The sequence below is a fragment of the Lithobates pipiens genome, unplaced genomic scaffold (genome assembly GCF_037356315.1).
Source record: "Lithobates pipiens isolate NorthernLeopardFrog02 unplaced genomic scaffold, aLitPip1_a1.2 Scaffold_3, whole genome shotgun sequence".
Taxonomy (NCBI): domain Eukaryota; kingdom Metazoa; phylum Chordata; class Amphibia; order Anura; family Ranidae; genus Lithobates; species Lithobates pipiens.
This window is the reverse complement of record NW_027507790.1, coordinates 33,464,546-33,491,934: the sequence shown is the minus strand read 5'-3', so window position 1 is coordinate 33,491,934 and position 27,389 is coordinate 33,464,546. Positions and strand designations below refer to the sequence as shown.

General features: G+C 44.1%; 1 protein-coding gene across 1 annotated transcript in view; it reads left to right on the top strand.

Moving 5' to 3' along the window:
- The window catches only part of PRODH (proline dehydrogenase 1), a 255,515-nt gene that overhangs the window by 209,066 nt on the left and 19,060 nt on the right, over nt 1-27,389 (top strand). Inside the window, exon 12 of the mRNA XM_077461427.1 lies at nt 489-587. Coding sequence (XP_077317553.1) covers nt 489-587 — 99 coding nt within the window. The remainder of the gene's footprint in view (nt 1-488; nt 588-27,389) is intronic.

Here is a 27,389-nt window from a genome sequence, read left to right as displayed (position 1 = left end):
TATCTGGCTCTTGTCATGCTCTGGAAAATTAAACACATTGAAGTGCAATGTTAGCCTACCTTGACCCATTTCTGCATCAAGCTTAGGTTTATACATTAAATTTTCGGATTATAATCTGTATTTAAGCTGCTATTCTTTGTGCATCAAAGTGAACAATGTCTACGAAATCGTCCCTCTGTGTACTCTTCACCTAATGATTTTGTAGAAAACAACAAAGGTATCAAGTTTTGCATTGTAAACCCATAAGGTGAATCACTTGGTTGACATTTTATAAATGTGTTTTTAAGCTTTAAAAAGTCACTTTCCCTAAAAGGAAGCAATGCACAAAGGGTATTGTGCTACAGGTAATGGACAATTTCTCTTTTCTTATAGGAATGTATTTCCCTAAAGCATGTTATAATAGCCGTTGATGCCCATATCATGTTCATTGTATGATTCCTCCAGAAAATCAATGATGCTGTTCTCATTATGCTTACTTTGTTGGGCAGATGCCTTGATTATATCTTAGAAGAGATCCGACATAATCGTAAAGCAAATGTGATGGTAGCCTCTCACAACGAAGACACAGTGAAATTTACTCTGAAAAGGTAAGACTTCCCTTTACCTTGTTATAGTTTTTATCATTCACCACCTACAGTTTTTTTAAAAGTCACTAGAACAGAGGCTTATTAGTTGTATCGTGGTCCTTTCCTAGTAATTGGAAAGTAGTTTGTCACATGAACAGTAAAGCCAACAGTGTTTTTGATAGATTGTTTGACTTTACACTGACACGCACACACACATTTGTGCTGTTTAAAGCATATCATGCTAGCACTTGCTGACTCTTGAACAGCAATGTCAAATTTACCTCTACACAAGTAGAGAAAAATCTATAGATCAAAATTGCCAACCAACTCACCAACCATACAAACAAATGGCAACCACCCCAACCTATAACTGGACTTTGCAACAAGGAGCACATGGAAGAGCGATGCATGTCAAAAAAACACAAACAAAACCAAACCAAACCAAACTGTTAGACAGGGTCAGTTTGATTTTTTGCAGGCTGGCTGGTAAGTAAGCTGGGAATTTGTTGTTTTTGTCATGTGTTGCTCTTCCATCTGCTCTTTGCTACAAAGGCCAGTTATAGGTTAGGGTGATTGCCATTTGTTTCTACTGTTGGTGAATTGGTGAGATTCTGTGATACCTTCACTGTCATTGTGTTTATTGTTGGGTGTCCATGCATCCCTATACATTTGATGGGTGGGCTCCCTCCAGGCATACCTGCCCTTAATCTAGCCATTAGTATATACAGTATCTCACAAAAATGAGTACACCCTTCACATTTTTGTAAATGTTTTTATTATATCTTTTCATGTGAGAACGCTTAATGACACTTTGCTACAATGTAAAGTACAACTTGTATAACAGTTTAAGTTTGCTGTCCCCTCAAAATAACTCCACACAGCTATTAATGTCTAAACTGCTGGTAACAAAAGCAAGTACACCCCTAAGTGAAAATGGCCACATTGGGCCCAAAATGTCAATATTTTGTGTGGCCACCATTATTTTCCAGCACTGCCTTCCTTAACCTTTTTGGGCATGGAGTTCACCAGAGCTTCACAGGATGCCACTGGAGTCCTCTTCCACTCCTCCATGTTGACCTTGCTCTCCTCCACCTTCCGTTTTGAGGATGCCCCACAGATGCTCAATATGGCTTAGGTCTGAAGACATGCTTGGCCATTCCATTACCCTCAGCTTCTTTAGCAAGGCTGTGGTCATCTTGAAGGTGTTTGGGGTCGTTATGTTAGAATACTGCCCTGCGGCGCAGTCTCTGAAGGGAGGGGATCATGCTCTGCTTCAGTATGTCACAGTACCTGTTGACATTCATGGTTCCCTCAATGAACTGTAGCTTCCCAGTGCTGGCAACACTCATGGAGCCCCAGACCATGACACTTCCACCACCATGCTTGACTGTAGGCAAGACACACTTGTCTTTGTGCTCCTCACCTGGTTCCTGACACACACGCTTGACGCAATCTGAACCAAATAAGTTTGTCTTGGTCTCCTCAGACCACAGGATATGGTTCCAGTAATCCATGTCCTTAGTCTGCTTGTCTTCAGCAAACTGTTTGCAGGCTTTCTTGTGCATCATCTTTAGAAGAGCCTTCCTTCTGGGATGACAGCCATGCAGACCAATTTCATGCAATGTGCAGTGTATGGTCTAAGCACTGACAGGCTGACCCCCCACCCCTTCAACCTCTGCACCAATGTTGGCAGTACTCGTATGTCTATTTCCCAAAGACAGCCTCTGGATATGACGCTTAGCACATGCACTCAACTTCTTTAGTCAACCATGGCGAGGTCTGTTCTGGGTGGAACCTGTCTTGTTAAACCGCTGTATGGTCTTGATCACTGTGCTGCAGCTCAGTTTCAGCGTCTTGGCAATCTTCTAGCCTAGGCTATCTTTATGTAGTTCTTTTTTTCAGAACCTCAGTTTTTTGTCATGAGGTGCCATGTTGAACTTCCAGATGTCAAGTATAAAAGTGTGAGAGCGATAACGCCAAATGTACCATGCCTGATCACCATTCACACCTGAGACCTTGCAACATTTACGAGTCACATCACACCAGGTAGGGAAAATGGCTAATTGGGCCCAATTTGGACATTTTCACTTCACTTGTGTTGAGTTATTTTGAGGGGACAGCAAATGTACACTGTTGTACAAGGTGTACACTCACTACTTTACATTGTAGCAAAGTGTCATTTCTTCAGTGTTGTCACATGAAAAAATAAAATATTTAAAAAAATGTTAAGGGTGTATTCACTTTTGTGAGATATTGTATGTGCTCCAAATCACTCTCAAAATTATAGAGTTAGGACTGCAGTACACTGGAGTGCCATGATATAGACACTGCAGCCTATGCATATATTTGCATATATTTGCAAATGTGTGCAAGCTAAACCCTTTGTTTTTTAACGTGAACTGTTAGACGGGGTCAATTCGATTTGTTGCAAGGTGCCTGGTAAGTGAGCTGGGAATTTTTGTTGTGTTTTTTTGACATGGTTAGAATTCAGTTTAGTTACACCTAAATGTACAGTGGTGTGAAAAAGTGTTTGCCCCCTTCCTCATTTCCTGTTCCTTTGCATGTTTGTCACACTTAACTTTTTCGGAACATCAAACCAATTTAAACAATAGTCAAGGACAACACAAGTAAACACAAAATGCAATTTGTAAATGAAGGTGTTTATTATTAAAGGTGAAAAAAAATCCAAACCATCATGGCCCTGTGTGAAAAAGTAAATTGCCCCCCTTGTTAAAACATACTATAACTGTGGTTGTCCACACCTGAGTTCAATTTCTCTAGCCACACCCAGGCCTGATTATTGCCACACCTGTTCACAATCAAGGCATCACTTAAATAGGAGCTGCTTGACACAGTAAGGTCCACCAGAAGATCCTTAAAAGCTACACATCATGCCGAGACCCAAAGAAATTCAGGAACAATTGAGAAAGAAAGTAATTGAGATCTATCAGTCTGGAAAGGGTTATAAAGCCATTTCCAAAGCTTTGGGAATCCAGGTAACCACAGTGAGAGCCATTATCCACAAATGGCGAAGACATGGAACAGTGGTGAACCTTCCCAGGAGTGGCCGGGGAAGAGCGCAGCGACGACTCATCCAAGAGGTCACAAAAGACCCCACAACAACGTCCAAGGAACTGCAGGCCTCACTTGCCTCAGTTAAGGTCAGCGTTCATGCCTCCACCATCAGGAAAAGACTGGGCAAAAATGGCCTGCATGGCAGAGTTCCAAGGAGAAAACCACTGCTGAGCAAAAAGAACATCAATGCTCGTCTCAATTTCTCCACAACACATCTTGATGATCCCCAAGACTTTTGGGACAACATTCTGTGGACCGATGAGACAAAAGTGGAACTCTTTGGAAGGTGTGTGTCCAAGTATATCTGGCATAGAAGGAACACTGCATTTCATAAAAAGAACATTATACCAACAGTAAAATATGGTGGTGGTAGTGTGATGGTCTGGGGCTGTTTTGCTGCTTCAGGACCTGGAAGACTTGCCGTGATAAAAGGAACTATGAATTCTGCTGTCTACCAAGAGATCCTGAAGGAGAATGTCCGACCATCTGTTCGTGTACTCAAGCTGAAACGAACTTGGGTTCTGCAGCAGGACAATGATCCTAAACACACCAGCAAGTCCACCACCGAATGGCTGAAGAAAAACAAAATGAAGACTTTGGAGTGGCCTAGCCAAAGTCCTGACCTGAATTATATTGAGATGTTGTGGTATGACCTTAAAAAGGCCGTTCATGCTCGAAAACCCTCTAATGTAACTGAATTAGGACAATTCTGCAAAGATGAGTGGGCCAAAATTCCTCCAGGACGCTGTAAAAGCCTCATTGCACGTTATCGCAAACGCTTGGTTGCAGTTGTTGCTGCTAAGGGTGGCCCAACCAGTTATTAGGTTTAGGGGGCAATCACTTTTTCACACAGGGCCATGATGGTTTGGATTTTTTTTCACCTTTAATAATAAACACCTTCATTTACAAATTGCATTTTGTGTTTACTTGTGTTGTCCTTGACTATTGTTTAAATTGGTTTGATGTTCCGAAACACTTAAGTGTGACAAACATGCAAAGGAACAGGAAATGAGGAAGGGGGCAAACACTTTTTTACACCACTGTACCTACAAACATTGAGTGACCCTTAACAGGGAAAAGGGGAATCCTTTACTTCAAACATATGCCTCAGAGATTACCTGCCTAATCCACCTAGAAATGTAACTTTTCCCAAATATCTACATTTTAAATGTTACGTGCATTTTTGTGCTACTAGAGCACTTATGAACTGGTTGGCAAGCTGTATTATATTTGTTGGTCAGTAGCATTTGCTTCCATGTTTGTGAAAAGTATGAAATGGTATTTCTGTATGGAGTAAGGATCTGCCTATGCAAATTAGACATTACCTGTCTTTCCAATTTACCTTGTGCAGATATGTTCAAAAGGTAATTTTTAATGTTGGGCAAGTCTTTTCCCCCATATTGTTTGGTCTTGATCAGTTATTGAATATTCATCCTGGATTTGGAGGTGAACCACAAGATTTTTATTTCCATAATATTTTATTAGAAGTATTCAGAGATACAAGAATAGGTACATAAAAGTTGCATGGGCCCATTGGCCTGAAGAAACATTTGAGTTCCATAGTCATAACAATGATTAAACTTTTTAACCTAATATGGGTAGAATGTAGAACAGAACAGTCGGTTTGAAAATATTTGGAAGTTGTGTACATTATAGAATATACAGAAGCTTTGTGTTATTTAGGCCTATGAAGCCTGTTTCTATAGCGAAATCAGAATCCTAATGGTATTGAATCTGGCGTGAGTTGAGCTGGATCCTGAGACAGACTGAGTTAGGCGAGTGGATTTATGCCTTGAAAGGGAAAGTAATGAATTGTGCAGGTTGATCATGAAAGACACAAGTAAAAAAATAGGAGAGGCACAGGCACCATTTTGTGTTTGAAATTAATTGGCGAGAATGCTGTTTACTCTGATCTGGACTTTTAGAGACAAGTGGAAAAATTAAATCTATTGCATTGTATTGGTTTGGAGCCCTATGTGTTGTAAGGTAGCCCACATAGTCAAATGCCTTCTCTGCTTTGGTAAACAGGAAAAGGCCTTCGACTCCCTGTCCCCACATCCATTGCAGGATGTCAGTAGCCCCACTTGGTCCAGGGCAGTGATGGCAAACCTTGGCACCCTAGCTGTTTTGAAACTACTTTTCCCATGATGCTCATGCACTCTACAGTGTAGTTAAGCATCATGGGAAATGTAGTTCCAAAACATCTGGGGTGCCAGAGTTCGCCATCACTGGTCCAGGGTGATTGACTTTGGGAGATCTGTGGGATATGATTGTAAATTTTTTCTTTTTTCACAGTTAATTTTAAGTCTACATTTAGCAAATATATTGGCCTGTAATTTAAGCAAAGTAATTAGCCATTATTATCTATTGATGTTACGGTAATATGTGCCTAAATGATGGGTGGGGTGGTGTAGTAGAAGACAAGTCATAAAAGTTTTAAGAAGGTGAGGTAAGGGCAAATGGAAGAAAGATTTCTAATGTTGGGTTGTAGACTCATCTTGGCCTGGACTTTCTCCAGGTTTCATCTGGGAGTCAACTTTAATATTCCTTCTGTATATGGGGATCCTGCTGCTACAGTGGATCCTTTGTCTAAAGTAGGATGTATGCTGTTTATTTGTGGAGTGCCAGATAATAGAAGACCTATGTAGGGTGCTATGTTGTAAAGTTGTGAACAGGGATGCTTGAATTGGTCTGCAATATCGCTAACTGTACAGTGTGTATAACTGGAGTTTATGTCATGTACTACAAGTGGCTGAAGTGTCCTGGCTAGCAATTTGCCCACCTTGTGACCATGCGGTTAGTAAAATGTATGTAAAAAAAGAAAGTTTACTTTTCATGTCCAGTATTTGTTTTCATTCTGTTCAAGCTTGTGCCAGCTCCAAAGCTACAGCTTGCCTCATCTATTTGTGACTATTTTCTACAATTATTTTTGACTACTCTAACAATAAGTTTATTACATTTGTCCTCCTTTCTTTCTTCCTGAATGTCACACTTATGGTCTTCCCATATGCTCGGGCCAAAAGATTGTAATTTTCGCCAATGGGCTCCCGCTTCTGTCTCAGCCAATGAGGAGGCAGAGTAGACAGAACTGAGGCTATAAAGAATGCATTCCGCCTTTAGAACCACTTAAATATCCTTGAGTAGCTTTACCTGGGACAATGAGGCTCCTAACATTCGGGTATACTATGGGTTTTGCTTTTAAAACTGACAATTTTGGGCAATGGCCTGGACATTGGCCGCGTGAGGTTGATCTTGTTCTGAGCTCCCGGCCTCGCCGCCCTATACCGACATATACATGCTTGGTACGCGGTATGCTTACCACTAAAAAAACATTGGACGAGAGCCGCAACGCGGAGGACCCCCGCCGCAAGAAACTCTGGCGAAATTCAGCGCTTTTTCTGGCAGACCCAGGGCCCTTCCACGGGAGATGTAGCCACGGCTCCTCAAGGCCCCACGTGGGACTCCGCTCTGAGGACCCATTCGCAGCAAGCTAGCGCTGCTCTGCCTGTCTTGGCTCCATCACACAGCAGGTCCCGGTTTCCACAGGAGGACTCCCCGGAGGTAATGATGGCTGCAACGCCCCCTCCAGAACAGAATGAAGTGGATCAGGACATCAGAACTCTCCTGCAGGCTCTACCCACCAGGACCGACATTGAGGCTGTGATTCTCCACCTTGAAGAGACTCAACGGCGGGACATTCAAGAAGTGAGAGGTGAGGTCTCTACTTTGGCAGAGCGGGTGACGACAGGGGAGACCTCGGTCTCTTCCCTGGAGGGCAGAGTGATGGCTCTGGAGCAGGCAAGGGACCATCATAGAGACACTGCCATCGCTCTCCAGCTTCACCTGGAGGAAATTGAAGACCGGAGCCACAGTAATAACATGCGGCTCTGTGGGATCCCAGAAAGTGTGGAAACGGGGGACTTGGGGGCAGCGGTGCTGGGCATTTTCGGTACGGTAGTGGCGGACCCGGACCTGGCCGTGGAGTTGGATAGAGTCCACAGGACGCTGGGCCAGAGGTCGGTGGACCCCAGTAGACCCCGCGATGTGCTCTGCAGGTTCCACCGCTACATCCAGAAAGAAAATTTCCTCCGCCAGGCGTGGGAACACGGAGATTTGGATGTGGGGGGTGCGCAGGTTAAACTCCTGCTGGATCTGTCCAGGGCGACCCTTAAACGCAGGGCTTTGCTTCTCCCGCTTCTGGATCATGCAAAGCAGAGAGGTTTCACCTATCGTTTGGGTTTCCCCCTCTCAGTGACATTCAGGAAGGAGGCCAATGCTTTTACCCTGCAGACACACATGGATCTCCCAGCCCTGTTCTGGTTTTTGGAAGCTGACCCAATCCCAGTCCCAGACTGGCTGCAGATTCTCCAGCGTCCATCTGGCAGACCGGGCTCTTTTCTGGTCCGTGGCCCGCTACCCCCCGCCAGCTGAGAGCAGGACGGAGACGTCGATCAGCCTCAAGAGACGCATAGAGTGAAGGCCCTTTACATCCACCACCCTCGTCTCCCATTGTCAAGTGGCAGGTTGTCACCATCCCTAGGGTATGTTCTGGAGGGCTGTGAGCACCCTTCCCTTTTTGACGTCTGGGGGACCTGGTGGGGATTTGCCTTGTTTCTCCCTTTTTATTTTATTATATTTTTGATTTCGCTTTTTTTGTGCCCAGGGATGGCGCGGTGCCCCCGCCCTCGCCCCCCTCCAGTTTTTTGGGCCTGCACTTGCTGACTCGCAGAGCCCTGGTCCTGATGTCTTCACAGACTGATGGAGATGCTTGGTTTTGGCTCGGATTCGGAGCCCAGTTTACACCCAGTGGTGTACCGACCTATGGTATCTGTGATCTGGAGGGCACCGGAGGTCCTCTGGTATGACATCCACTGGCCCTGGGGAGGGGGGGGGGGCTTGTGGTATTTCCATCTCCCTTACAGAAGTCTCGGGCAAAGTCTCTGCATTTGCTGGGCCTGGGGTGGGGGTGGGGGAGGGGAATGGCTACCCACACTTTGTGTAGCTGACGGGCTTAGGAAGAATCGTTGCTGGTGAAGAAACTTTGGCCCTGGGGACCAACATTCTGTGGATATTTTGGGGTGACAGGGTGGAGGGAGTGCTTATTACTGCACAACATATATGTGAATGCTAGTTGCCCTCTTTCTCAATCAGGTTGGGTGTTTTATCTGTGTTTAGTAGCGGGGATCCATAGCGGGGAAGGGAATGCCTGCGTTAGCCTATTTTTTTTATATACAGAAAAGAGGCCCCAGTTACAGGTTGACATGTATTTCTTTCTTTTTTTTTTTTTCCTTTTGTTGTGGTTTTGCTCAATTTTAAGTTTACAGTTGCGCTGTATGTTATATTGGCATGTCGGGAGCGGGTGGGGAGGTCCGGGGGTTCTCGGTCCTGTCTGTCCACTGTCCCACATAGGATCGCGCTCTATATCCAGTAACTTACTGGTGAGTGCATAAGCAGATTTCTGCTGTTATAGTACTGTTTCTAGCCACACGACCTTGTGTTGGCACTTTATTCTCTGTTTTTCCTACGCAGGCCTTGGGCCGCATTCTTTACCTCTACTCTCCCCTTCCTTTTTCTGATCTATCTCTCCTTCTCCTATCCCTCTCCCGCTTCCACCACCCGGATCCAGTCTTCCCTTTTTGTGGAGGCACTCCCTCTTTCCGTCCCTTGGTCCCCACTCCCTCCTTCCTGAGACGCGATGGCAGCTTCAATTATAGTAACCTCTCTAAACGTCCCTGAAAAGCGTTGTATGTTGCTACAGGATCTGAGGAAATCACATACCGATGTGGCCTTCATTCAGGAAACACATTTTAAAAATGACAAGCTTCCCCTCCTCCGGAACAGACTTTTCCCTCAGACATATCATTCCACTAACCTGTCATCTAAGTCCAAAGGGGTTTCCATCTTGATCTCTAATAAACTACCTTGGCGTTGCCAAGATGTTTTAGCTGACCCTGACGGTCGTTACATTTTTCTTAAAGGCCAGATTGGAGATGCTCATTTCACGTTTGCGACAATATACCCCCCCAACGACCACCAATACAGATTTATCAGGGCCACACTAGACAGACTGATGGCATACAAGACGGGCCAATTAATCCTGGGAGGAGATTTTAACTCCCCCCTGACGTCCGCCTCTGAAATCCCTTTTAAGGGCCCAGTTAGCGGACATTTGGCCCTTACAACACGGGGGAGAAAGGGACTACACCTTTTATTCCCCATCACACAAATTGTACTCGAGGATAGATCTCTTCTTGATACCACACGACCAACTACATTTAGTGAGCTCCTCCTCCATTGGGTTGATTACGTGGTCCGACCATGCACCCATCTCCCTTACTTACACCCTGGCTGCCAACCCCTCACCTAGATCTGTGTTCTGGCGCCTTAACGAAAGACTCCTCCAACTACCTGAGGTGCTGGCGGAGGTTTCTAGAGATCCTGACCTCTTCTTTCGGGAAAATGACTTGCGGGGGAGAGACCCAGGGATTCTTTGGGAGGCCCATAAATGTGTCATACGAGGAATGCTTATTAAATTGGGGGCATGCCTTAAGAAGAAACGCAAAGAACAACTCTCTACTTTACTCTCAAAATTGGCCTCCTTAGAAGTAAAGCACAAACACGCCCCTTCGCAACCATTAGATCTGGAGTTGCAGACGATTCATACTCAGATTACAGACCTGTTACATTATAGAGCGAAGGCAGCGTTACAATTTTGCCACAAAATGACTTATGAATCTGGGGATAAGCGCGGGAGGGGTTTGGCTAATTCAAAGACCTAAAATCTAAAACATACATTCCCCAGATTATAGACCCGAAAGGGCAGAAAGTTATACCCCTGCACAAATGGCAAGAAGCGTTGGGGATTTTTACACTAAACTTTACAACTTGCCATCCTCTGGTACTAACCCGGAAGACATAGATAACTACATTGCTAATTCCTGTCTTCCCGCGCTTCCCCAGGATTCTCGGGAAGTCTTGGACTTGCCGATTTCTCTGGAAGAGGTGCAAAGAGCTATAGGATTCCTGAAGCTAGGTAAAGCCCCGGGCCCAGATGGCTTTACAGCCCAGTATTATAAGACCTTCACCCATATCCTTGGACCGTGACTGTTGACTTTTTTTTTAATGCCCTGGGTACGGATGGGAGTTTCCCTGGAGATACCCTTAGAGCACACATCTCCTTGATCCACAAGGAAGAGAAAGACCCGGCGAAAGTACTTAATCTCCTACATGTGGCGAAATCCACACATACCCCCTGTGTCTTCGTGAGCACAGATGCCGAAAAGGCTTTTGACCGCGTCAGCTGGGACTTTGTTCTCAGTTCTCCGGCATATTGGCCTGGGTGTTCGAATGAGGAAGTGGATAGGTAATATCTATTCGAGCCCTTCGGCCCAAGTAAAAGCAAATGGTGTGCAAATGGTGTGCTATCAGCCCCTTTTACAATTGGGAATGGAACTAGACAGGGATGCCCCTTGTCCCCCTTACTGTTTGCCCTATCATTGGAACCTTTTCTCTCTACTATTAGGCTAAACCTGGTTATATCTAGTCTCCAGGTGGGTGCCCTACACTGCAAAATTTCGACTTGCGCGCATGACATGTTGTTCTCCCTGACTAACCCTAGAATCTCCCTCCCAAATCTTCTCCGGGAATTTGCATCCTTTGGGACTTTATCCAAATGAAAAATGTTACGGGAGTTGCAGGCTAATCATGGCCTCAAATGGACCAATATGGCGTTAAAATATTTGGGAATGCTCATTCCCTACAGAGACTTCACATATATTTAAACTGAACTTTCCCCCCTTGCTGACTAGGACACAAAGTTTACTAGATAAATGGCACAGGGCCCTGCATTCCTGGTTTGGGAGGTGCAATCTGATTAAAATGAGCATACTACCAAAGTTCATTTACCTTATCCAGGCCTTGCCGATACATATCCCGGGTCTCATATTTTAAGCAAGCACAGGTCCTTATTACTAGTTTTGTTTGGGCCCGCAAGAAACCCAGGCTTAAACACTCACAAATGACGCTTCCCAAACAGCATGGCGGGCTAGCGCTTCCCGATCTTCACAGGTACTATCTTGCCTCCCATCTTGGCCGAGTCCTGGACTGGAATCGCAACAAACTTTCCAAACTTTGGGTGCAGATCGAGCAATCCCAAACGCGTATACCCTTGAAAAGTGCCTTGTGGTGCTTTGGGGACTTGCCAGCAACACTGAAATCTAATCCATTCATAGGGACCACACTGAAACAGCTACCTAACGGCGGGCCGGGCTTCCCTAACGACCCCTACATCCCCTCTTTTTCCCATAGTCGGTCACCCGAAGTTTGAACCAGGGTTGCTTCCGTCAGAATACATCCCTCTCAGAGACTCAAATAGAGAGCATGCGGTGGGGTTTGTGACAGGGGGGAGGTGGCCCTCCATAATACATCTGACGGACTCAACAGGGACCTTCTGGTTACCCTTCTGGAGAGCGGTGCAGTTGCACCACTTTCTGCATTCTATTCCCAACCCTCAGGACTATTCGAGACCACAGACGATGTTTGAAGATCTTTGTACGGGCACAGACCAATTGGCACATACCCTCTCCAAAACATACTCCCTACTGACTACTCCTCTAGTTCAGCAACAATTGCCCTGCCTTTCCAAGTGGGAGGGGGATTTGGGGTGCAAGTTCTCCCCCACACAGAGTCAGCGTATTATCACTTTAGCACTTAAAACCTCCATCTGTACTAAAATACAGGAATTGAATTTCAAACTCCTCACCCGCTGGTACCTGACACCTTCCAGACTTCACAGGTGCTTCCCCCCCTCCTCCGACCGATGCTGGCGTTGTGGAGAGGAGGAGGGAACATTGATTCACATTTTTTGGTCATGCCCTGGGCTATTGGACTTCTGGAGTGAAGTACGTCGTATCACGCAGATGTTCACAGAAATGCCTATTCCGGAGGAGGCTGCATTCTTTCTCCTACACCATTTCCGAATCCCTATTAAGACTTATAAAAAGTCTTTGCTGAGACACCTATTAAAAGCAGCAAAATCCTGCATCCCTGGGCACTGGAAGCAGGGTTCTCCCCCTTCCATCGCACACTGGATTCGAAAAGTTGAGGAGATAAAGCAGATGGAGGATTTGGTCCTCACGTCTCAAAATAAACAAGAAGTCTTTAAAAAAACTTGGGATAGATGGAACGCCTTTGTCTACTCCAGTGAAGGCTACCGCCTTCTATTACCTTAGACTCCTTGCTAATGGGTCCATCGGCTGCCATTGTGTCTCACCCCCCTCCCCCCGTCCCTCACCCCCCTCTTTCTCTCCCTCCCCCTTTTCTCTACTCTTTCTCTACCTTACATTTCTGTTTCTTCTTTTCTTTAATGCTCTTTAGGAAAATGAGGAAAGTTGGGAATTAGGATCTCTATCCTCTCCATCTCTGGAGTGTCCCAGAAAATTTGGGGACAGCTCTGGACACTATGCAAAATAGCGATGTTGCACTTTGTCTGGGTACACTGTGATCGGCGAGATATACCCCTTTTTGTTGTAACTGTATTTCACCTAAGCTGTGGCATTATGTATACTCGATCTGTATTGTGGGGACCCTTTTTTCCCCTTTGTTTGTAATTGAATAAAGTTTTTATATTTGAACATAAAACTGACAGTTTTATTTTCAACAAAAAGAGCAGAAAAATACAAAAGAATATACATGACGACTAAAGCCAATAAGTGCCCATGAACGGGATGGAAGATAAAAAAAAAAAAATGAAATAGGATATGCATATCCTGCAGGTGGGGATAATATATATCATCTTCAGATTCAATTATCTCAATCACAGCAGCAGTAATACTACAATAGCACAACTGTCTAATGATGTAAACCCTAGTGGGAAAGAGTGCTGAAATGGGCACAAAAACATAAAATAGAGCAAGACAGAGGCAGGGAGAGAAGAAAAGGAGAAACGAAAAGCGTAAAGAACAGCCACCTATGCCAGAACTAGAGGTCGACCGATATATCGGCCGGCCGATATATCGGCCGATATTTGCAGTTTTTTAATTAATCGGCATCGGCCGATTGTGCTGGTAAAAAGCCGATATAGAACTGCAGCTGGACTTTGAAATTACTTCTGTAATAGAAGTTTAGTGTAAGTTGTCATAGAAACGTCTTTCCTCCTCTCTGGGCAGGCTGCCAAGAAAAGAACAGAATGATACAATGTTTACACTTAAATGAATGAAATCATCTCGTGTGTAGAAGTTCTCAGTTTAACCATTTAAAGACTAAATCTTTTCTGACACTTGTTGCTTACAAGTAAGAATCCTGTATTTTCTGCCAGAAAATCACTTAGACCCACCCAAAAATTATATATATTTTTTTAGCAGAGATCCTAGGGAATAAAATAGCGGTTGTTGCAATATTTTATGTCACACGGCATTTGCACAGAGGTCTTTCAAATGCATTTTTTTGGGAAAAAAATACACTATTTAAAAAATAAAAATAAAATAAAAACAGTAAAGTTAGCCCATTTTTTTTTTTTTTTTGTCCAAAAGTTTTGACTAGCTGTTTTTATTTAATATATAGTTTTTTTTTTTTTTTTTTATTTAAATCATACATACAAGTAAACTGATTGGAGGTTTGTTTTGTTTAATAAATGTTTAAATGTAAGAAATTTTCTGTATCACTTATGAAGGCTGCTTTCACACTGGAGCGGGCAGGCGTTGATGGTAAAACGCAAGTTTTAGCGGCTCTTTACTATCATTTTAGCGGTGCTATTTGGCTGCTAGTGGGGCACATATAACCCAGCTAGCGGCCAAGGAAGAGGTTAAATGCGCCCATAAAGCACTGCTGCCAAATCGCATTGCATGCGCTTCGGCAGTGGTGCCCATTCATATCAATGGACAGGAGTGGTGGAGGAGTGGTATACACCACTCCAAACGTGCTGCTTGCAGGACTTTTTTTTAAGATCCTGCCAGCGCATCGCCTCAGTGTGAAAGCACTCTGTCTTTCACACAGACTGCAGGGGAGCCATTTTACAGGCACTTTACAGGCTTTATTTTTAGCCCAAAAGCGCCTGAAAAACACCCCAGTGGGAAAGGTGTGTTAGATCAAGGGGGATTAAAAAAAAATAATAATAAATAAAAAAGGAAAAAATAAATAAATAAAATAAAATCGGCCTAACATATCGGCCCAAAAAAATCGGCATCATATATCGGCTATCGGCCGCCATGATTTCTAAATATCGGCATCGGCATCGGCCAGAGAAAAACCCATATCGGTCGACCTCTAGCCAGGACCCACCCCAGAAACCAGAGTCATCCACACAGGACATCGCCAAGTTAATAAGACTTCAGGCTGAAGGGGATTCCAACAAATCCCAGAATTCCCAAACGTGATTATGGGCATCAAGAGTGTAATTTATTGAAGCAGTCGGGCTTTACATCAGTTTCACATCTCGGATCTCGGATCCTGGAGTGCAAATTAGCCATAGGAGGATTTTTACTTCTTCCACTTAGGGGCAATCAAGCATTGTGTTGCAGTTAATACATGCACATGAAGCTTTCTAGCCATTTTAGAGAAGGGAGTGGAAGGCCCAAAAGAAATTGTAGGATTGAAAGGCACCCAGGAGCCAAAGATGGAATGGAGTAGGGAGTAGACCAACTGCCAGTAGGGGGTAATTAGAGGGTATGTCCAGAAGATATGATACAACGTACCTACATCTGCATTGCAACACCAGCACCTGCCATCCGCAGAGGGATATATGGAATGGATCAGGTCTGGGGTTTGGTACCAATGATAGAGTATCTTATATTGATTCTCTTCGTACAAGGTACAGATAGAGCTCTTAGAGACCTGTGACCAAATTAATTGCCATGATTTCAAGGGTAACTCCTCGCCTAAGGCCTGCTTCCACTTACGCAATTAGGCATGCCGAGGTCCGGATGGGCAAGGGTCTGTAATTAAGAGTTGATATGTACTCGATATACCTCTAGGGGTTCTCCAAGCAGACTCTCTCTGAACTGGAGATTTGTAACTAAGGACTGCGCAAAATGTCGTATTTGCAAGTAACTATAAAAAGTCTGTCTAGGTAGGTTATAGGTTTCCTGCAAATCTTGAAATGTTCGCAACCTTCTGGTTCTAAGATCCACCAATTGACCAAAGTGAAATGGGGCTTTTTCTTTCCAAAAATGAGAAATCGGCCAGGTCCAGCTTTCCGGGACATTAAGCTTGAACAAAAATGAGGTTGCCAGTGAGGCCGGAGAGGTAAGAGGGTAAACTGATTTGGCACAAAGCCATAGAATCCGGAAAAGCGACATGGACTCTAGCAGACGTAAGTTTTTAAACAGGACTTCAGTGCGCCATAATATGGAATTCGGGTGGATCGGTGCCAAACACAGCTTCTCAATTTGTGTCCAACGATTGTAGGCATGCAGAGTATACCAAGAAGCGAGAGGGCGCAGTTGGGTCACTAAACAATCTTTAGCTATATTCGGGAATGCAAGACCGCCTTGGCTATGAGGGGCAAAGCGGATTGACCTAGCAATACAGTGCCCTTTGTAGTTTCAAAAGAAGTTCAGCAGGTCTCCCTGGAGAGACTTAAGGTGCGAGGATGGGTAAAATTGCCATCTTAATGGTTGCCATGTGACCAAAGAGAGACAACCTCTGAGACTTCCACTTGGCAAGGGATGCTTTAATGGAAGTGTATAATGGGGGAAAGTTTGCTTTTATAAAGGGTAAGATAGGTAGGTGTAAGATTGACGCCTAGGTACTTTAAAGTTGAGGTCCTCCAAAAGTAGTCAAACGATTGTGTAAGGTGGGATAGCCTCCAGTGGGGAGTGTTAAGGGGAAGGGCTTCTGTTTTAGAGGTATTCATTATAGTTTTCTTTCAGGTTACAAAGTGATCTAATTCCATATGGAGGTTTGGAAGGGAGACATGGGGTTGTGTGAGTAATACATTACGAAGAGGGAAATCTTAAAATCTCTAATACGGACTGGATTACCATGAACAATGGGTTTTCGCCTAATATGGGCTGCCAGGGGCTCAATACAAAGCATGTAAATGGGGGGACAGAGGGCACCCCTGCCGTGTGCCATTAGAAATGGAAAAGGTAGGGGAGGCAGTGAACTGGGTTCTAACTAGAGCCAAGGGAGAGGAATATAGATGCACAAAAATTGCAGAGAAGGACCCCTGGTGCCAACACGGTGGAGAGTTGCAAACAAAAATGGCTAGCTGAGCCTATCAAAGGCTTTTTCTGCATCCAAACTAAGAAGTAGTGCCTCAGACTGAGTCCTATTCGCCACATCTATAAGATCGATAGCTCTTGTGGTATTATCACCAGCTTGGCGAAGGGGGATAAACCCCTCCTGGTCTTTATGAATAAGTAATGGCAGAAGGTTATTTAGTCTATTCGCTAAAAAAATTTGTGAAGATTTTAAGGTCCCAATTAAGAAGCGCAATCGGTCTGTAATTTGAGCACAGTGTATGCTCCTTAACCGGCTTAGGAATCGCCATAAGAAAGGAGGTTTGCATGTCTCTTGGAATAGGAGAGTCCGCTAGGAAAGAGTTAAACAAAGAAGTGATGTAAGGGAGAAAGAGCGTAAGAAACGTTTTATACTAGCGGTACGGCAGTCCATCAGGCCCTGGAGATTCAATTGCTGAAAGAGATTTAATCGTAGCAACTACTTCCTCTTTGGAAATAGAGAAGTTAAGACTGGCTAATTCAGAAGGGGACATAGCAGGGAGATCACTGTCCTCCATATAGGATTTTATGGCCTGGGAAAGATCCAAGGACGGGGGGTTGTGTGGGATCATTATACAAATTAAAATAATAGTCTTGGAAAATTTGTGCAATTTTAGAAGGATGAGAATGTAGGATACCAGATGTGTCCCTGAGGAAAGTGGGGGAGGCAGCACTAGAACGTCCCCAGAGTTGTCTAGCCAAGAGTGTGTGAGGCTTATTGGCCTTATAATATGTTTGTCGGAGGATGTCTTTCTCGAGCTTTCCAATATCAATATCCCTTAACTCAGCTCTGGCGCTATCGCCCTAAGAAGAGGCAGTGAGGGGGAGGACAACAACCGTTTTTCCAACTGCTGAAGTCAATCTACCAGCAACTGACAAGTCACCTTGGCGTTCCGCTAGAGGGAGGTGGAGATAGAAATACATTGGCAGCGGAAACATCAGGGAAGCTGTTTTCTGCAAAATACAGCTTAAGAGTTTGCTCCAACTCTGTTTTTGGAAGGGTCATGTTTAAGCAGAAATGGGTTTAGGCGCCAGTGGCAAACGCTAAGGGAACCTGGGGAGAATCCCAGAGAAAGCATGAACGGGGCATGATCGGACCATGATATCGCCTGAATGTCAGCACTAGTACATGCTCTGAGAGTGGGGGCGTTGACAAAAAAAAGTAGTCTAGTCTCGAATGGGACTTGTGGGGATGGGAGTAGAAGGTGAACTGTTTAGCAGAAGGGTAAGAGGCGTGCCACACATCAAATAAGGCATATCGCCTGATCAATTGGCGAAAGAGTAGATTGCCGGTCTAAAGCTGAAGAGGACCTCCCACGACCCACGGTATGCCTATCTAGGCCAGGTGAGAACGACAGGTTAAAATCTCCCCCAATGACTAAATACTGATGGGGAGCTGCGAACAGTCATTTATACACTTTGGACAGGAAGGCTATTTGTTTTACATTCGGGCAATAAATGCTACAGAGAGTAAGATCAGAACCCTTCTAGGAACCTCGAAGAATGAGGTAATGCCCCAAGGGATCAGCATACAGAGATTGTCATTGAAAGGGGGAACCTTGTCTAAAGAGGACCGCCAAGCCTGCCCATTTACGTGGATTAGAAGCAAGATAAATTTGTGGGCAAATGCCATATTGCCAGATTTGTCAAGATGTGACTCTTGAACAAAAACAATGTCAGTGGCAGACCGCTTGAAATCTCGTAGGGCCAAGCTACGTTTAACATTGGAGTTTAAGCCTTTCACTTTTAACGACAGCAGGTTGATCACGGTGGATACAAAGAAAGATTAGCTGTATACTTAACAGTCCAGAAGCGATTTAGGGGTGGGCAAAAAAGAACCTGTGAGAGGTCTAGAGCTATTCTCTCAAGATTGAGTGAAAACAGAACCCCGGAAGTAGTGGGACCCTAGGTGGTGGGTGAAAGTCTGAAGAGGCCAGGAAGAAAAAGCAAGAAAAGACCTGCAACAGAAAAGAAAAACAAACAACCGTAGTTTCGCACAATATAACCTGCCTAAGCTGGGTGGTGGGTTGAGGGACCCCGAATGATCCCTCTAGACCAGAGTTTGACAACTTCTCCAGTCAAGAAAAAGCAAAAAGGGAGGAGCAAACAAAAAAAAGAAAAACAAGGGACCATCCGGAGAGCCTCTGTGGGGAGAGGCAGCAGGACCTAGGAAGCAGGCAATCCACTCCCGGACCTGCCTATGAATGTAGTTAGTGGTTGACCTATTACTAAATAACTAACTGCTGCACTTGTAGCGTAAAAACAGATAAGAATAGGAGGCTGAACAACCATATAGTCAAATGCGTTCATGTCCCATAGATCAACACCCCCACTAAAGGGTACCAGGGAGGGGGCGATTTAACGCACACAAAGCTACAACTCTGTGGAAAAATATAACAGACTTCACAATAGTAGGGAAGCAATGTCCAATAGGTAGAAGTTGCCGAGTAGACCATAGGAACACAGTAAAAGGTACAGTCTCTAGATAAAGAAAACAGTACACTGGCTAAAGTTCAGTTATTACGTAACTGGGGAAACTCAATCTCCTGACTCCAGACTGGTAGACAAATACAATCCCAGAGGGAAGAGCACAATCAGCCGGGATGAGAGGGTGGAGAGGCAACCGGTGGGTGGGGCCATTGGTGTTTTTCTCCCGGTAACCTGGGTTAAGGGCTCTAAACGTTGTGAAGAAACTGGAAGAGATTCCCAACCAGAAGTAGGTAGCACAGGAATGTCCAGATCCCTCCAGAAGGACTGGAGGTTCTCCGGATAGCGTAGCATCACGGATCTCCCATCTCTTAGCAGACAGGTTGAAGGGAAAACCCCAGTGGTATTGAAAGTCATTACCCCGCAGCAAAGTAAGGAGTGGTTGCAGAGATCAACGTTGCTGGAGTGTGATCCACAACAGGTCTGGGAAGAGTTATATGGGCACCCCATCAACATCAATAGTATACATGTTCCCTATACATGTTTTCGCATTATTTCTTCTTTGAGGGCATAGTTATGAGCCCTGCAGACTACAACCCGAGGTCTAGGCTCTGGGCCACGGGAGCAGAGGGCTCAATGAGCATGGTCTAATTTGACTTTCTGGTGCCCTGGACAGCCCTCATGCTGGGTCGCCTCGGGACGACCCCTGACCCTGATATTGCTACGTCCACCCCTGTTATCCAGGTCCACAAGGTGGCGTTGGAAGTCTCTGAGAGTGGAGGCCTGGGAGGCCAAGCGGCTATGAATATGGGAGAGTTCTTGTTTAGTATCAGAGCCATCCTCTTCCAAAGAGGTGACCTTTGTAGACAACTAATGTAAATCCATGCGCAACATACTAATTTCAGACCGACAAGTCTCACGCACCTCATGGATAACCATGCGGAAATCCTGTTTGGCAGGCATACAGCGGACATAATCTTGCCAGGAGGTATAGGCCTCTGGGTCAGAGTCCAAGGCAATTTCTGCAAAGGCACCCTTCGCTGAGGGCACATAAGGAATAGACTGGGCATGGCTACCCCAGGATGACTGGCTGATAGCATTTGTTTTATTTTTCCTGAAAGAGCCAGCTGGGTGAGCAGGCTGAAAGTAGCCTGCATAATGCCCTGCAGATTGTGGGGGCAGGGAATAGCCCAGTGTGAGGGAGATCTCTCCTGGCGTGGGGTGCCTGAGGGAGATCTGTCCCTGGGTTTCCTGGAGAGCTGAGGGAGAGGCAGCTGCGGATCCCATGCAGTGACTGAGTAGTCCCATGGTGTGAATGGCTGGACAGCTGCAGCATGCGAGGGAGGCGGGGGTTCCTGGAGGCTCAGAGGGAGTGGCTAAGACAGGCTTTCAAACAGGTGCCCGCCTGATGAAGTGGAAGCCACAGTGGAAGGGGCTAGCAGAGAGGTCTGAGGCACGAGCAGGGGAAAGATCCCCATCTGAACTGTACTTCCTTGAGCCGGCTGCTGGGGAGGCAGAGGGAAGGGGAGAGAGCCGCAGTGGAGGAGGCCGGTGTTCTGCCCAATTGAGTCCGACCATCGATATGTGTCCGTTCCGTACTGCGCATGCGCAGTATGGAGCAGACTAAGCTTCGGAAAATCTCCGAAGCTGAACGGCGCCTGCGCCGTGAGTGGAGGAGGTAGCCCCACTATCCAAGCGGACATAGGGTTTAGAATTTTAGAGGGCCCCTCGCGGGCGAGCTTCGCTCGCCACGCTTCGGGCTCGGCCTCGCTGCGCTCGGCTCTTTTTTATTCTAACTCTATGTCCACTTGGATAGTGGGGATAGAACCTGGACTCACGGCGCAGGCGCCGTTCGTCCTCGGCAATTTTCGGAATCTGTGCTCCTGTGTACTGCGCATGCGCAGTACGCAGAGGACAGCATCTGATGGAGGACCCTATTTTACAAGACACCGGCGCCATCTTGGCTGTGTGTTGTCCCGCTGGACCCTCATGGCTGAAGCACTCTGTGATCAGTGGCAGAGGACCTGGTGCTGTGTTCCAAGGACTTAGGTTCTTTTGACTTCTTTGGCTTCCCCATTATGGTGGAGAAAAAGGCAATACATGATGTAAAATAGGCAGGCCAGGAGAGGAGACATGTCTGCTCTCTAGGCCATCCAAACCATGCTTATACTATGGTTTTGATGTGTTGCTGTGTTGTGAAAAACATGGTTGCTATCTGTATAGGGTAGGAGGTAGAGAAATGTGAGGAAAACAGGAAGGAAGGTACATTTTTGAGTGCAGTTAAAGTTGGTGAGGAGATGGGGAGGAAAACTTGGGGTGGATAAGGAAGGGGTGGATAAGGAAGAGATGGAGAGTAAAGAGACCAGAAAATGTAGTTAGAGTAAGGATGAGTGTTTGAAAGAAAGATATTTGCATAGGCAGAGGGGAGTAAGATGATGCCTCTTCAGGAGTCCAGATAAAAAAGGGCAATAAAATGAAGTGGCAATACAAACAGGTATGTCTGGGATTACCAGCCCCCTCCAGGAGGCGGAAGGATAGCGACATTGGAGCCAAAAAAGCAGAGGGTGCTCATCCCAGCACATCAGAGATGGGGCCCACCTGCGCCGGGTGGAGATAGCACGGGCTCAGCACATCATCCTCCAACAAATTTTGTCATGCCATCTAGCATTTAGAATGAGCATTGCAATCTTCACCTTTGTAAAAAAAAAAATACATCGAATTGCATAGAGTGCTCCGTGGCAAAATGAGATTCGTCAAATAAGCCAGGCTAAGGAAGCAACAGAGAGATGGGAAAGGCAGCAAATGTACAGACGCACAAAGAGAGGACCAGAGGAAAGGAAAAGATAGGCCATCACTCCTTGGAAGGACAGACCAATATAAAGTATTTATATGGAATATGCTGATAAGGCCCTGGTATACAAGTGTGCAAGTCTAACCAAAATTTCACAGCAAGTATCAAAGAAACGAAATTATAGGTCAAAAAAACGGATAGCAATGAGGCATGAGATAGAAACAGTCAGCATCTGTGTAGTGTATTTAAAAATATATATATTTACACCACTTGGGTTATTACTGAACTCTTAAAATAGAGCAATCCTCTTCCATGCCAAAAAGACATGGAGAGAGTGATTTAGACTCCTAATTATGTGTTAGACACTCATAATGGCCATGTCCCTCCCATTCATTCCCCTGATGTATACCCTTCTAGAAATGGGCGATAACTCACCGAACATTTAATTCAGGGGGGAAGGTGGCTCTGAGGGATACTATCCATCTGGTTTCACATTGGAGGAGAACATTATCCCAGTCCACACCCTTCCCATTCAGATAGACGTGGTCAAGTATCAAAAATTTGATATTGGGAAATCTCCCCTGATGGACATCACGCACATGTCTGCCCAACGGGAGATCAGGATTGCAAGTTTTCATGCTCAGTACATGCCTATAGGCTCTCTTGTGGAACTCTAATTTCGTTTTTCCTATATAGAAACAGCCACACGGACAGGCTAATAAATAAACTAGTCCAGCTGTTTTGCAATTAGCAAAGTGTAAAGACCTATAACATAGTCCATTCAGGAGTTTGTTGTTAGAGCCTATATTCATGTACTCTCCCAGAGAACCTCCTGATTACTTATCGAAGAACCACATCATTTAGGAACTATTTGGTCCACAGTGAGTATACGGGGGAGTTTAGAAAAGATCCATGTAAACCCAAGGGGACATTTAGATGAGGTGGATGTACTTATTGCCTGTACATGAATATAGGCTCTACGGAATACACAACGATATAGGTCTTTACACTTTGCTAATTGCAAAACAGCTGGAGTAGTTTATTTATTAACCTGTCCGTGTGCTCCACTGACGGTTTGCCTTATTGGTCATGATCACCGCGCATGCGCAGTGGCAAAGTTGTGTAGCGCATGCACGGGTGTCCGGCACCATATTTAGACCCCTATGACAGTGCAAAACACAAGCACTGCCAGGGAGGTACGGCACTATTACAGGACGTGAATTGCACAGGTACAGTGATGGGTCTCCCCCCCCCCCCCTTCTTGTTTCTATATTGACCCCCTACCTTTTTCTATCCTGCAGCGACCTCTATCCCAATGGATGTGTACGGGCCTGCATGCAGGTTGTTAACTTTCAGATACTATTTATCATTATAGGGCTAGAAGCTTTAGCTGCATTGTGTATAACATCCTCCACTTAAGGATCACGGAAGGATTTACAAGATCCACATCGTGATAGTCTCCCCTCTTTCTACCAATCGGGTAAATATGGGATTTTTTGAAGCCTAGGAATGCCTCTAATCCTCTATGCGTGGTCTGTGGCACTAACCCTTCAGTAAATACCATCTATTGCAGCAATAACTGAATCACTGTTTTGAACAAATATACATTTGAACATTGCACCGTTCACCCTATGTTGGTAAGCGCCCCGCTAACATGGATGTGGCACTCATTGAATAGGTTTTCTACTGTATGCCTAGATTACAACATATTGCTCTGTTTTTTTGTTACTAAATAAATTGTTGAACATATATTTCTCCTATATTTTAATCCCTGACAAAGGGCTTTGAACCTGAAACATCTTGGGTACCGAAGATTCATTCTCGGATATTGAACGTGCTACTCTGTTCAAACTTATCTTTTGTGTTTATCTAGATCATCACATGTGTGATCTTATTTTGTGTGTGTATGTATATATATATATATATATATATATATATATATATATATATATATATATATATATATATATATATGCACAAAATAAGATCATCACATGTGATCTTATTTTGTGTGTGTGTGTGTATGTGTATATATATATATATATATATATATATATATATATATATATATATATATATATATATATTATCTCATTTAAGGAGGTAAATGAATAAGAATTATGTTGTGTGGGGAAAGGTTTAGCAAGGGTAGTTTGAGCCTAGAGCACCACAAGTACTATCCCAGGCACATCTATCAATGTGTAAGTATCAGTTTATAAGGAGTTGAACAGGGAGAAATGATTAATTGTATAGACTATTAGCATAACTAGGGCAACTAGAGATCACAGACCTTGATCAGCCAATATAAAAATTGTAGGTTTAAAGGAGACCTCCATAGGCAATAAGGATACTAATACAAAACTGACGCAAGCCTTTCTTACAGTTAGTTTTTGAGCAGTTAACAGGGTCCAACAACAAGGTGCATCCAAGTCAGACAGTGAGATTGCAAGAAAAAAAGGGAAACAGAAGAAAAGATGGAAAAAAAAATAGATTGATGCTGAACCAAGACTACTGATTGGCATACAGCTTGACACTGACAATAAAGATGATACAGGAGCAAAACTTTTCACAAAATGTGCAGACTACATTGTCTTTGGAGATGTAGGAAGGTTGTAGATGCAGAGCGATTAGTGTATGCTGGAACCTTACAGGTTCAGGTTACAGTTTCTACGTGGGCCTGAATTGGGAATATAGCGGATCATCTGAATTTTTGGGGCCCAGGGATTCATACTTCTCTTTGGTGATGGTTTGTTACTGGCATCATATCAAGCAATGAGGTTTTCAGATTGCTTCTAAAGACAGGGAAATTTTCAAGCATATATGTTCTGTCATAAAGGTATGCAAATAGGGAAGTCATGAGTTAAAGAAAAAAAATTGGAGGAGAACCCAATTATGTGACCTGTTAAAACAATGCAGGAAAGAGAAATCTGTTTGGAGAATGCATGATTGTAAGTGGGCCATGAAATGCAGGCCCCAGTTAGGAGTAACTTTGCAGAGTATAATGGAAAGCCGATATCAATATACACTATATTACCAAAAGTATTGGGACACCCGCCTTTACATTCTAGTCCTTAGGGTTCAATATTGAGTTGGCCCACCCTTTACAGCTATAACAGCTTCAACTCTTCTGAAAAGACTGTCCACAAGGTTATGGAGTCTGTCATATGGGAATGTTTGACTATTCTTCCAGAAGCACAATTGTGAGGTCAGGTACTGATGATGGACAAGAAGGCCTGGCTTGCAGTCCCCCTCAAATTCATCCTAGTGTTCTGTCGGGTTGAGGTCAGGACTCTGTTTAGGCCAGTAAAGCTCCTCCACCCCAAACTTGCTCAACCATGTCTCTATATGTCTCTATATAGTGTATATAGACAATAGAGTGTATATCGTACTGGCAAAGGAGAGTGCTATCTGAGGCCACCAGGCATCGTGAACTCTTTTTTTCTGTTTTTCTAAAGTGTCCAACTGTGATGAAAGGCAAAAACCAAATTTTTACAGGGAAAAATTGCTGGCACATAAGCTGTTTGTATCAAGTTTACCAAGCATTTACATTGCATTGCTATAAAACAAAATAAACACGTTACTTCTTAGCCTTCAAAAATGTTTCACAAATGCACATCAAAGGCAAAACGTAAAGTCCCATTTACACTAGCCTTATATTTTCTTCCTATAAACTATACATTTATTTCAGCGATTGTCCTTTACCTTTCCAGGACCGTGAAAGCCATGCACAAAAGGATTCCTTTCACTATTCTGAAGACTCACTGAATAAAATGTTAATACTTTATAAATATATTAAAATGAGAACATTTTGTTTTATTTTCTGCTTCATATAGGAAAATAAGTCATTAAAATGCATGATGTTATGGAGATACAAAGATTTACAGATTACTGTGTTCCATTCTCCGAAATTACTTTGAGTCTGCATGAAGATTTTTAAATTCTCTTTATATTTTGCTTGGTAATCTTTCATGGTATTCTATCCATAAATCTGTTTAGTTGCACTGTAAAATACATGTAAAAAGGTAGTGTATCCATCTTATGCTAATATTATCTTCATACTGTGACAGAAACTGCTTACAGGCTCATTAGTCAAACAATGTTGGACAAATGTGGTAACCACAATTCTTGTTAATGTGTCTGCTCTGATGTATCAGGTACAGCACACCTATTCTACAATTATTGCCCTTTGCTTTCTCTAGATCCTGTGCTTTGTAAATCTAGTTCTGCCTTGTTGGATATGTAATAGCATGGCTGGTTTAATGAGCCCAGAGTACCCAATATGACAAAAAAGTTAGTGTAGTTATTTATTTTTTGGACAATATACAACAGTTAAAACAAGACTGTAGTCTCTGATTAGGAAACACTTTGACTGGGCTATATGATATTCAATTTCTGTAATGCCATACATTTGGAGCTTAGGTCCTTGGTTCTCAAACTTTTTCCATTTTTCAGACACCTTACCTAACTGCACTACATGGTCCATTAATGGTAAGGTGTCCTATATTATGTTTTAGCTGCTCCAGGTGGACTAAAAACCACTGCAGACTGGATCTTTACCACCCAATCTAAGACCACTTATTGTGAAAGGTTTCCCAAGGAGCTTAATACCAAGTGGAACATCTCCATGCATGCATTAAAGGTGTGAAACATACATTCACACATATTCAGAGCCCTCTTAGGGTACCAGTACCCCTCATATCTCTCTGCTTCCACCTTCTGTTTTTCTTTCCTAGCCATATCTCCATTCCCATATCCCTCACTTCTCCTGACCTACCTATAACCCCATTTCATCACCGCCATGCTCCCTCCCAGTTACACCCTTAAATAGCATGCACTGAATGAGAAAGAGGAGATAGTATGTATCGTAGGGTGACACTACGAACACACCAGTATTAATGTGCCAACATCCCGATATGGGTTACATAAGAAAAAAAGACTAATATTGGGTGGACTTTATACGGCACATGAATATTCAATCTAAGCCCTTGTACACACAATCGGAGATTCCATCGGAATGTGTCCGATCGGAGCGTTTTGTCGGATATTCCGACTGTGTGTGGTCTGCATCGGATTGTTTCCGTCGGAGTATCCGTCGGACCAACTTTTCCAACTTGCCGGAAATATTAAATAATAATCTCCAATCGGACATACTCCAATCATGTGTAGCCTACTCCGAAGGACAAGGTGCCACGCATGCTCACAATCAAATTCCCACACGGAAGCGCTCGCTCAGGTTAAACTACTGCTCGTAATCGATATAGCACATTCGTCACGCTGCAATGTTAAAAATTCTTTCATGAAGCGCATTCTCTT